This window comes from Sebastes umbrosus, chromosome 6, assembly GCF_015220745.1.
Source record: "Sebastes umbrosus isolate fSebUmb1 chromosome 6, fSebUmb1.pri, whole genome shotgun sequence".
NCBI classification, from domain to species: Eukaryota; Metazoa; Chordata; class Actinopteri; order Perciformes; family Sebastidae; genus Sebastes; species Sebastes umbrosus.
In genome coordinates, this window is record NC_051274.1 from 28,789,870 (window position 1) to 28,802,962 (window position 13,093).

General features: G+C 42.7%; 1 protein-coding gene across 5 annotated transcripts in view; it reads left to right on the top strand.

The window, feature by feature from the left end:
• The window catches only part of LOC119490679 (IQ motif and SEC7 domain-containing protein 1-like), a 150,946-nt gene that overhangs the window by 87,634 nt on the left and 50,219 nt on the right, over nucleotides 1-13,093 (top strand). The window contains exon 1 of one of the 5 annotated variants that reach the window (XM_037774197.1): nucleotides 6,441-6,715. The exons of the other annotated variants lie outside the window; for them this stretch is intronic. Coding sequence (XP_037630125.1) covers nucleotides 6,501-6,715 — 215 coding nt within the window. The 5' untranslated portion in view covers nucleotides 6,441-6,500. Of the gene's footprint in view, nucleotides 1-6,440; nucleotides 6,716-13,093 lie in introns of those variants that run through there. 5 annotated transcript variants of the gene reach the window in all.

Sequence of the window (13,093 nt, forward strand, 5' to 3'; positions counted from 1 at the left end):
TAGACAATCTAAACTTCCACAAATCCAGTTAAGAGTAGGGATGTCACGAGAACCGATACTTCGGTACCAAGTCGATGCCAAAATTCTAAAAAAGTAACGTTACTCTTTTTCTACAGTACCGAAGGTACCGTACAATGCCTGTAATGGTCACTGGTAGGGATGTGACAGTGAGGACAATTTTCCCACCGGCTAATAAACTTGTGACAACACCGGTGTTACCGATTACACCGGACATTTTACAAGAAAAGATGACGGTCGACATGTGCAGAGCGCTGACTGATCTGTACCGTCGCGTGGCCGTGTGTCTGGCTCCGCTACAGGGGTCTACCTGGCGCCGCTGCTCTGTGCACAGCGGCTGTGACAGCTCCATCCACCTCGCGGCGATTACCTCATTAATGTTATGGTTCCCTTATAGCGTTGGGATTAAACGTGAAATATTGCCAAATAGGTGCGTTTGCTTTTCACTTCGACAAGATATCCTCTGCCTCCTGCTCCTGCTACTCTGAGCTGACGGACCAGATGCATTCAAGGTCAGTATGTAGTGTCTGTCGTCTGACTATCGATTGATAGCATGCCGCTGATACGCCAAAATGAACAAAATGGGAAGTCATGGAGAAACGTTAAATAAACACGAATCAACAAGTTGATCCTCCATTTCTGAGATCCATCTTACTACGACTTTATGCTTCACGTTTAGCATTAGCTCATGCATTAGCCGCGGTTGCCATGACAGCATTGGTTGCCCTTCCTTCTTCAGTCAGCTTGGTTCTCAAATGGCTATTGTTCTTTCCCACGTGACCGTGTCATCGGCTGTCCTCGGGGTTCCCCACACACAACAGGATATCCCATCGTAAATATTGAACATGTTTAATATTTTCCATTTGAGATCGGTGCGGCCAGGATGGACTTCTGAGCCGATCGGGGGATGTAAAAAAACACTCTTAACACACCTCACACCACATATCTGGAAAGATAATCTTTAAATATTTAAAAAAATCAGGGCTTTGCTGACGATCATCGGGAGGAATCGGGACCAAAGTCAGCTTGATTCTCGTGTAGTGTGTGCCCCGCATTAGTCAGACTTGCTAACATGAGCAGCTTGACATGATTTTAGAGCAACTCCTACACCTAATAACTTGTGTTATTTGGGTGTAGGAGGCTAAATCATCATCGTTATATTAAATAATGAGGTGTTCTTTTATTGCAAATACGGTAGCAGATATTATTAGTTCAGATGTTACAGTACAGTAGCAGAAACATTTACCTTAGAACACCCCATTATCACGTTTCCATCCAAAAGAAAGCTTCCATGCATAAATGACAGAAGCTAGATCACATGTGAGACAGGACTCCAGCTGTATGCAGGAGCTTATTAGCTACACTTATATTGAATATTTCATAAAGCTTCGTAAGGTGCGAGAATACGTCTTTGCTCACTTTATTAACTGCAGTGCGACTGTCAGTCTGAGCAGCTGCTCATTAGCAGGGAGGCTGACATGTTCGGTTCAGTTTCAGCTGAGAAAGATGAGAAATACAAAAATGAAAAGGAAAAAAAAAAAAAATCCAGATTTGTTTCATATAATTAAAGAAAACCAGATGAAAAGTGAGACTTCTGAGAGTTTGTTGTGTTTGCATCTAACGAGCATGAAATGAGAATCTCACGGCCTGTCACACTATCAACACAGAGAGCAGAGCGTTGTGCTAAGAGGCTGATTGGCTGCAGAGAGGAGCTCCCCGGCTTCAGCTGCTGACAGACAGCGTGACAGCAGCACAGCCGTGAGTGACAGCTGACTGCTTTGAGTATGATGATGATGATGATGACGACGATGATGATGATGTGCAGATGGGCTTGAGCCTCAGGGCAGCAGGCAAAGAGGGCGATACGCCAGCGTCAAAAAGACCCAAATATTCACGCTAATTCTGCTCTCAATTAAATGCGCTGAACAACTGACATGAGGAAACCTACATGAGTTTTAGCAGTGTGTCTGCATGTGAAGACATGAAATATTACATGTTAACACTATGAAGTTATTACGGGTGAGGAAAAAAAAATCGCGATTTTGTTTTTTATGATTTTTAAATCAACTTGTTAATGCCCGAATCGATATATTTGCTTCTTTTGAGTCTATGCGGAGGTAGAAGGAAGTTACCGCATTTATTGTTGTAGCCGCCCTCTTGATTTTTGGCCGTCACCTTTGTTTTTTTGCAACCACAAGTAACACGAGAGGGTCGAGCTAAGTACAACCGAACGCTGATTAAGACATTTTTAGGCGACCAAAATGTTAAATTTAACAAACACGGACAACTCCCAGACCGGACAACGCCGTGGTAGCGACCTGTCAATCACAAAATAGCTCCGCCTTAAAGCATACCCTGCTTTATGGTCTATCTGACTCTAAATGGGACCATAATTTACTAAATGAACATCATGCTGTATTGAAGAAGCCTTGAAACTAGCGACTGAGACCATAAACTCATGTAATAAATCAATAAAGGTAATAAATCAATTGAGTAGGCTCATTTTCTCATAGACTTCTATACAATCCGACTTCTTTTCGCAACCAGAGGAGTCGCCCCCTGCTGGCTATTAGAAAGAATGCAAGTTTAAGGCACTTCTACATTGGCTTCACTTTTCAAACCCGGAAGCAAAAAGTATAGAAGCAAAGAGACGAAACTCTGGTGGTAGTTTGACAACAACTGCTTCCGACATTTTGGACTGAAAACTCGTATTATATTTAGAATATTTTTTTGTAAACACAGATAATTTCGGTAGAATATGACAATAGAATAAGATGCTTTTGTTTTACGTTTGCAAGGACGTTTTACTGGCATCTGGTAGTTAAAAATGACGGAAGCGTAGCTCTTCTGCTGGGCGTTGATGTTGCAATGGAACGAACACTTGACTTTCACTTCTTAGCAATATAGGTTATTTGCCGGAGGTTGCCTCCTGGTCTGTAAATCATGTTTAATCACTCCGAATTATCTTCTTATGTGTATAACAATTATCAGATCAATACTCTCTATTCTGCTGTGAATGATGGTGGTCTCTTTGCTGCCAATGAAGATTATTCTGAACTGATCTGAGAGCTGTGGTGATCTTGTTAGTTTTGACATTTATGTCAATAAAGAGAGAGGGGGGGGGGGGGGGTTCAAACAATTGAGGGGGGACGTGGTAGAACGACTGTTAAACTGAGATATGATGGAGCGAGGCAGAGTTCATTAGTGCTGTTTTTATCAGTATTGATTACTACTGAAGCTTTGACAATACACAGTGGAGCTGATCAATATACGGTTGGGAGGAAGACAATACAGGGAGAGGGACAAACAACAATCCTTAATCCATACCAGCTCCCCTTTAAAACAATGGAGATTTAAACCTTAACTGACTTCACACAGTGTGATGTCAGACCAGTGGTTCACAGCCTTTTACCTTAAGGGACCCCTTTTCCATCATTGAGTAAACTGACGACCCCTGACTAGGTGACACATTTGATAGATGTCTCATATTATATTCAATGCATAACAATAACAGTACAGAACAACCAAACTGCACAATTAACCCAAATAATAACTGCAGGACGTTTGTGTAAAACGAGCAAATTTTGAGCAGATTATTTCCTGTCAAAAGCATCAGAGATGTTATTTTTTAGGAACTTTTAATACAATTCACTGTCTGTATTAAGTAGTGATGTTACGTGCCGTGCTGAGGCTTCGGAGCGCGTGTCGAGTAATCCAGAAAGTTTTCTGTGAAGCGCGTATCGAGGCTTGTATCGTTTTAGACCAATGATGTAATTGAAGACGTCACGATATCTCAGCTTCTGCTGCTCAGATTTGACCATCCCTTTAAAAATGTGTCTGTTGAAAGTCCCTGATATTCTAGAAGTGCAGCGCTAAACTGGTGGAGTCGCCCTTTTAAGCAGCAGTAGGTGAGATTGGAGCAAATATGATTTTAAAAAGTTATTTTTATAAAACGGTCACTATATCCTGACAGTAGTGCATGAGACAGGTAATCTGAAAAAAACATGTGCCTCTGTGTCCTCCGGTGCTCCTAACGGCACTTGCAAGATTTCACAGACCGGAGGAAAACAATCAATCAGAGCCGATTTGGAGCCTTGCCGTCTCTGAGCAGCTGTCAATCACTTGCCAACTCCGATCAAACGGTCAAACTAGGCAGCGCTGATCAAATATAAATCAATATTCTGTTACTGTGATGCCTATTTCTCACCTCAAATGTTTTCAGAAACATCTTGTAGTGTACTGTTTAGCTGTAAAATGAGAAAGATAGTGACCCGGCAGCCATGTTGAGATCTGCTGAGGAAATACCAAGCACCGCCCACCAGCCGGAGCACAGCCAATAGGAACGCTCTCTCTCTCTGGAATGACCTGTGATTGGTCAAAGTCTCCCGTCACGGGCTAGATTTTTTCTAAAGCCTGAAAACAGAGCCATGAGGAGGTGCAGAAGTCTAGTTTTCTCTCAGAACACTTGAATTAAAATATGCTGAAAGTTTATTATGGAATTCTTTGCCCAATGACGCCAAAAATATTTCTGCCTATTGCAGCTTTAAGGGTCCAATCCAGCTGTTCCTCCTCTTCCAGATGATGCACATCTGTTCTTCATCATAAAGCGGAAACTCTACCTGTCTCTCTCTTTACAGTGTGGTAGGGTCTCTCTACCTGTCTCTCTCTTTACAGTGTGGTAGGGTCTCTCTACCTGTCTCTCTCTCTTTACAGTGTGGTAGGGTCTCTCTACCTGTCTCTCTCTCTTTACAGTGTAGTAGGGTCTCTCTACCTGTCTCTCTCTCTTTACAGTGTGGTAGGGTCTCTCTACCTGTCTCTCTCTCTTTACAGTATGTTAGGGTCTCTCTACCTGTCTCTCTCTCTTTACAGTGTAGTAGGGTCTCTCTACCTGTCTCTCTCTCTTTACAGTGTAGTAGGGTCTCTCTACCTGTCTCTCTCTCTTTACAGTGTGGTAGGGTCTCTCTACCTGTCTCTCTCTCTCTCTTTACAGTGTAGTAGGCTCTCTCTACCTGTCTCTCTCTCTCTTTACAGTGTGGTAGGGTCTCTACCTGTCTCTGTCTTTACAGTGTCTCTCTACCTGTCTCTGTCTTTACAGTGTCTCTCTACCTGTCTCTCTCTCTTTACAGTATGTTAGGGTCTCTCTACCTGTCTCTCTCTCTTTACAGTGGTAGGGTCTCTCTACCTGTCTCTCTCTCTTTACAGTGTGGTAGGGTCTCTCTACCTGTCTCTCTCTCTTTACAGTATGTTAGGGTCTCTCTACCTGTCTCTCTCTCTCTTTACAGTGTGGTAGGGTCTCTACCTGTCTCTGTCTTTACAGTGTCTCTCTACCTGTCTCTCTCTCTTTACAGTATGTTAGGCTCTCTCTACCTGTCTCTCTCTCTTTACAGTATGTTAGGGTCTCTCTACCTGTCTCTCTCTCTTTACAGTGTGGTAGGCTCTCTCTACCTGTCTCTCTCTCTTTACAGTATGTTAGGGTCTCTCTACCTGTCTCTCTCTCTTTACAGTATGTTAGGGTCTCTCTACCTGTCTCTCTCTCTTTACAGTATGTTAGGGTCTCTCTACCTGTCTCTCTCTCTTTACAGTGTGGTAGGCTCTCTCTACCTGTCTCTCTCTCTCTCTTTACAGTGTGGTAGGGTCTCTACCTGTCTCTCTCTCTTTACAGTGTGGTAGGGTCTCTACCTGTCTCTCTCTTTACATTGTCTCTCTACCTGTCTCTCTCTCTTTACAGTATGTTAGGGTCTCTCTACCTGTCTCTCTCTCTTTACAGTGTGGTAGGCTCTCTCTACCTGTCTCTCTCTCTTTACAGTATGTTAGGGTCTCTCTACCTGTCTCTCTCTCTTTACAGTATGTTAGGGTCTCTCTACCTGTCTCTCTCTCTTTACAGTATGTTAGGGTCTCTCTACCTGTCTCTCTCTCTTTACAGTGTGGTAGGGTCTCTACCTGTCTCTCTCTCTTTACAGTATGTTAGGGTCTCTCTACCTGTCTCTCTCTCTTTACAGTATGTTAGGGTCTCTCTACCTGTCTCTCTCTCTTTACAGTGTGGTAGGCTCTCTCTACCTGTCTCTCTCTCTCTCTTTACAGTGTGGTAGGGTCTCTACCTGTCTCTCTCTCTTTACAGTGTGGTAGGGTCTCTACCTGTCTCTCTCTTTACATTGTCTCTCTACCTGTCTCTCTCTCTTTCCAGTGTCTCTCTACCTGTCTCTCTCTCTTTCCAGTGTCTCTCTACCTGTCTCTCTCTCTTTACAGTGTCTCTCTACCTGTCTCTCTCTCTTTACATTGTCTCTCTACCTGTCTCTCTCTCTCTCTCTTTACAGTATGGTAGGAGTTTGAAGGTGAAAAACAGAAAAGAGGAGAATATAAACAGTTTCTATAGAGAGAGAGAGAGAGAGAGAGGAGGGAAGATGATGCGCTTCTGACGAAGAGGTGGAGAGGGTGGAGAGAGGTAGAAACAGAGCAGGAGAGAGAGGCTGAGGCAGCACTGGATGGTCGCTCCGTATCTCTCTCTCTCTCTCACCTGTCTCTCTCTCACCTGTCTGTCTCTCCGTGGCCGGTGGCCGGTGGCCGGTGCTCGGTCTCCTCCCGGTTGTTGTCGTTGTAGCGGACAGCAGCGTTCATCATCAGCCGCAGCAACAATGTGGTGCATCAACTGCGCCTCGGACAAAACGCCCGCGATCCTGCACAACAAGCTGCTGTACTGGTAAGAAAACAACAACAACAACAACAGCAAGGAGAAGGAGAAGGACAACGTCCCTCTCTGGACGGACATGTCTCTGTCTCTGTGTGTTTGACTCTGTCACTAACTGCGCTGTGTGATGGCGCACCGCTGCGCGCCTTTCTGTATCCGTCGTGCGTGTTTTTGTGAGCAGCTGATGGTTGTAAATCTTAATGAAATGCGACACGACAGCGGAGAGGAGCTCCGGCTGTCAGGATGAGAGTCCGAGCTGCTGGCTGCAGGATGACAAGCATTGATTAGTAGTGTTTAATGGTAGTATTACTGCTGGTATAAGTATTACTGCTGGTATTACTTATTACTGATAGTATTACTGTATTACTGCTGGTATTACTGCTGGTATTAGTATTACTGCTGGTATTAGTATTACTGCTGGTATTAGTATTACTGCTGGTATTACTGCTGGTATTAGTATTACTGCTGGTATTAGTATTACTGCTGGTATTACTGTTGGTATTAGTATTACTGCTGGTATTACTGCTAGTATTACTTATTACTGCTAGTATTACTGTTGGTATTAGTATTACTGCTGGTATTAGTATTACTGCTGGTATTAGTATTACTGCTGGTATTAGTGTTGGTATTAGTATTACTGCTGGTATTACTGCTAGTATTACTTATTACTGCTAGTATTACTGTTGGTATTAGTATTACTGCTGGTATTAGTATTACTGCTGGTATTAGTATTACTGCTGGTATTACTGCTGGTATTACTGCTGCTAGTATTACTGCTGGTATTACTGCTGCTAGTATTACTGCTGGTATTACTGTTGGTATTAGTATTACTGCTGGTATTACTGCTGCTAGTATTACTGCTGGTATTACTGCTGCTAGTATTACTGCTGGTATTACTGCTGGTATTACTGCTGCTAGTATTACTGCTGGTATTACAGTATAACTTCTAGTATTACTGCTAGTATTACTGCTGGTATTATTTCTAGTATTACTTCTGGTATTACTGCTAGTATTTCTATTAGACTTATTGGTGCTGGTGTATCAGCTGGTAATGTGCGCAGAGGAGGTTACTATTAACCTGCCGTGAGTGTGCATGCATGTGCGGGTGCATGTGCGCGTGCATTTGTCTCTCTACCTGTCTCTCTCGTTACAGTGTCTCTCTACCTGTCTCTCTCTTTACAGTGTCTCTCTACCTGTCTCTCTCTTTACAGTGTCTCTCTACCTGTCTCTCTCTTTACAGTGTCTCTCTACCTGTCTCTCTCGTTACAGTGTCTCTCTACCTGTCTCTCTCTTTACAGTGTCTCTCTACCTGTCTCTCTTAACAGTATGGTAGGGTCTCTTTACCTGTCTCTCTCTTTACAATATGGTAGGGTCTCTCTACCTGTCTCTCTCTTTACAGTATGGTAGGGTCTCTCTACCTGTCTCTCTTAACAGTATGTTAGGGTCTCTCTACCTGTCTCTCTCTTTACAGTATGGTAGGGTCTCTCTACCTGTCTCTCTCTTTACTGTATGGTAGTATCTCTCTAGCTGGCTCTCTCTTTACAGTATACCTGTCTCTCTCTTTACAGTATGGTAGGGTCTCTCTACCTGTCTCTCTTAACAGTATGGTAGTGTCTCTCTACCTGTCTCTCTTAACAGTATGGTAGGGTCTCTCTACCTGTCTCTCTTAACAGTATGGTAGGGTCTCTCTACCTGTCTCTCTTAACAGTATGGTAGGGTCTCTCTACCTGTCTCTCTTAACAGTATGGTAGGGTCTCTCTACCTGTCTCTCTCTTTACAGTATGGTAGGGTCTCTCTACCTGTCTCTCTTAACAGTATGGTAGGGTCTCTCTACCTGTCTCTCTCTTTACAATATGGTAGGGTCTCTCTACCTGTCTCTCTCTTTACAGTATGGTAGGGTCTCTCTACCTGTCTCTCTTTACAGTATGGTAGGGTCTCTCTACCTGTCTCTCTCTTTACAGTATGGTAGGGTCTCTCTACCTGTCTCTCTCTTTACTGTATGGTAGTATCTCTCTAGCTGGCTCTCTCTTTACAGTATACCTGTCTCTCTCTTTACAGTATGGTAGGCTCTGCAGAGCTGCCTTAACTCCGCTGTAATGATGAGCTGCTGACACACAGTAACATAATACATGTAATAGAGCAGCATCATATTGTCTGTGTCCTAAATTCAAATCTGCTTTGTTGGCATGACAGCGATAAAAAGAAATGTTGCCAGAGCTGCACAGCCGGTGGTGATGGGAGATCACTCAGAAACGAGCTGAGTAATAAAGATCCTCCTTCCGGCTCAGGTGAGACTGAACCGTCCGGTTTTATCTCAACCTCAGCTGGCTCACTGCAATGTCCCCTCAATGTCCCAATACAGATGCTTATGTGATTTTCACTGTGCTGCAACTAAAATGAAACACACACTCTGTAGCTAGAACTAATGATAATTAATGATCTACTGCACATGAAAGAGACATAATGTGATTTTAATTTGAAAGATGTCATAAAGAAGGAATCTATTTCTCAAAATGACTGATAAAAGAACACAATATTTAATTTTATGTCGACAAAGTAGGATGTGCGGTATTAATATCAATCTCATCAACACATTAGTTTAGGTTCAAACCATAGTAATTTTGAATAAAATGATAAAAACACAACAGTGTTACACAGAGAAGAAATAAATATATCTTCATATTCATTATGTCTATATGACATAATGATTAAACTCTTCCATGTTTGTTGTGTTTGTTCCATTATTGTTGATCCTAAAAGCATCGTACAGGCCTATTCTGCAACAACTGGACTGGTGATGCATTGTGGGATGCACTTAAAGTGGTATTATTTTAGGACAAGTGTGCATCAAGTGTGGGTTAAGTGAAGGACACTCTTGACTACTACCTTAAGGCAAGTGAACGTATTGAAGACCTGAAGTGCTCAAAATCACCACTGTCAGTATCAGGACAGATTGAGACTCAATTGTTGCAACTAGCCTTGCTGAAAGAAGTAAAAGTACCACTACACTGTAAAAAAAATACTCCATTACAAGTAAAAGCTCTGCTATAACGATTAAAGCTTCAGCAGGCAGTATATTTTTGGCATCATTGGGCAAAAATTCCATAATAACCTTTCAGCATATTGTAATTCAAGTGTTCTGAGAGAAAACTAGACTTCTGCTCCTCCTCATGGCTCTGTTTTCAGGCTTTAGAACATCTGGCCCGTGACGGGAGACTTTGATCAATCACAAGTTATTCAGAGAGAGCGTTCCTATTGGCTGTGCTCCGGCTGGTGGGCGGTGCTTGGTATTTCCTCAACTGATCTCAACATGGCTGCAGGTTCACAAACTTTCTGATTTTACAGCTGAACAGTACACTACCAGGTGTTTCTGAACATATTTGAGGAAATAGGCATTACAGTAACAGAATATTGATTCATATTTGATCAGCGTTGCCTAGTTTGACCGTTTGGTCGGAGTTCGCAAGTGATTGACAGCCGGCTCTCATAGACAGCAGCTGGACAGCGGACCTTAGGTCAGATCTTACTGCTTGTTTTCCTCCGGTCTGTGAAATTTTGCAGATGCCGTTAAGAGCACCGGAGGACACAGAGGAAAATGATTTTTTTCAGGTTACCTGTTTCATGTACTGCTGTCACGATATAGCGACCGTTTTATAAAAATAACTTTTTTTAATCATATTTGCTACGATCTTGCCTACTTCAGCTTTAATGGAGTAGTTGTCTAGTTCTGAAACAGTCAGATCATAGACCAAGGAAGAAGCCATTACATTTAGGAGTGGATCTGTATCACGAGGCGAATACACAAGTCATTTTTTCATTAACATTTCCAGATAGGGCATTTGGCCTTGGTGGAGGTCTGTGCTCTCTGAGTGCTTTTTATAGTTGATATTGTTTATCTGATTTGTTCATGATATATGATAAAATGTCTAAAGAGGTAACTACAGTAACTTTGTGTTCCTCTCTTTTGCTTTTCAACCACTTGAATGTAAAATTTGAGAAGTTCTCTTTCTGTTTTCTCATCATCCTCTATGTCTCTCTCTCTCTCTCTCTTGTTATGGGGGTTAAGGGGTTAATCTGCCTAATGAGTCGCTGTCAGTGTGACTGTGGACAGAATCACACGGCTGTGAAGCTGATTTAACATTTTGCTCTCCGACCCGTCAGACCTCACAGTCACACTCTGGTCCTGGACAGACAGACAGACAGACAGACAGACAGACAGACAGACAGACAGACAGACAGACAGACAGACACACAGACACACAGACACACAGACAGACAGACAGACAGAAAGAGAGACAGCAGTCTGTGTGTCGGACACTTTCATCCAAAAACAGACCGTAAAATCACAGTTTGCATCATGTGACAGTCAGAGTGTAATAACAGGCATCAGACGTGAGGCAGACAGAGCGCAGAGCAGTGAATGTGAACTGATCATTTCATCATTTTAAACCCAATACTGTACATCCTGCATTAAAGCATCATGAGTCATGCATTAGTAAAGCGTTACTTAAAAATATAAGTTGTACCCTTTTTTATAAAGTGTTATCATCGCCATCCACTTCAGAAGTTGCTATGAGGGATTGAAACCGCGCCAGCCAAACTGCATGTGATTATCATAAAGTGGGCATGTCTGTAAAGGGGAGACTCGTCGGTACCCATTGAACCCATTTTCATTCACATACTGTATCTTGAGGTCAGAGGTTAAGGGACCTCTTTGAAAATGGCCATGCCAGTTTTTTCTCGCCAAAATTTAGCATAAATTTGGAGCGTTATTTAGGCTCCTTCATGACAAGCTAGTGTGATGTGGTTGGTACCAATGAATATCTCAGGTTTTTCTAGTTTCATATGATACCAGTATCTTCACTCTAGCTTTAAAACTGAGCCCTCTACAACCTGAAAATCACAAGTTGCGTTAATGTGTTAAAGAAATTAGTGGCGTTAAAATGAATCTGCGTTAACGCGTTAGTATCGCGTTAACTTTGACAGCCCTCGTCTACGCTCAATATTTTTTAATAACAATGTGTGAAATGACAATGTGTTGTGTGTGTCTGGTTGTGAATGATCATCTGAATCTTTAATGAGCTTTATAGTGAGTTTCAGCTCATTGTTTATCTGACACACAGTGGAGCATTTAGCAGCCTAAGAGACAGACATTTCCCTCTGGAGTTGGTGCAGACCAAAAACAGAGCTAAAAGAGAAAGAATACTCTCCATACATTCATCCTGTTTTTGTTTTTTTTTTGTTTCAATTTACAACGTTAACCACGTGTTTCAAACTGTTTAATACTGCTACCGTAGTGTGGGAGAAAATACATTTCCCTGGAAACATAATTGAGAATGCAGTTTGGTTGTGTGGGATCGTCATAATGTAGGAGACCTGGTTGGTTTCTGAGATGTTAAATCCTTAACATGAACTCCAGCTGTTTCTGTCAGAACAGATGTGAAGTGGTCCTGTAGTTTTATTCCTCCCAGCAGCACACTGTAGCATTTAATCATTGCAGATCTGTGTTTAGACAACATGACGGAGCTACCTGCTTGGTTTTAGTTGCTCCTCTCCAGCCTGGCGGTACAGGTGGGAGTCCGACCCCTGGCCCAGCAGTGTGCTGCTTCATTAGCTCTCTGCTCTGCCGGTGGGAGCGATGAGGAAGAGGAGACATGAACTGAGTCATGCAGGCTGTTCGGGAAGCGTTGCTGAAGCGGTTGACTCAGCAGCGCTGTTGCTTTAATCCCAGAGGAGCGAGGCTGTTGCCTGGAAACCTCGGAGCTGATTCCGACCCGACTCCCCGCTCAGGCTTTCTGGGACCGATCCAGGCTGTAAGGTCTGTTAGTAACGCTGAGCATTATTAGAACATACTGAGGATTTAGCTGCTCTTACAGTCTTAGTAGTGGAAGAGCTAAAGATGTAGAGTTAGTACTGAGGGTGGCGCTAGACGAGAGGTCATGGGGTTGTTTAAATCTAAATGGTTTGTCCTCTGGGGAGCAGGAATGTCACCCGTACATTTCATGGCAGTCTTCCTTTAAGATTTTGATATTTCTTGTGTAAAAGCGAAACTTTTGTTTTCATGGTGGTGCTAGAGGAAAGGTCATCTCTGCAGTGTTCACATATCTGCAATGGACAGATAATGCATCTTTAAAGTATACTATTTTTACCATCCGTCAGGCAAAATGAGCAAACTGCAGGACATACTATTGAGTTTTGTCCTATTTAGATATATACAGATGTACAGTAGGGTTTGTAAATCTGGTTTTCTCACTTCTGTAACAGAGTTTGTCACCTCTCAGTGCTCTGTTGAACATGTGAACATGTCTTAACCCTCTGACACTGACCAACTTTACTGTTGTTTACTTCTTTCAGAGGCTGTAGCTCAGTTTTCAGCTAGACTGAAGATAC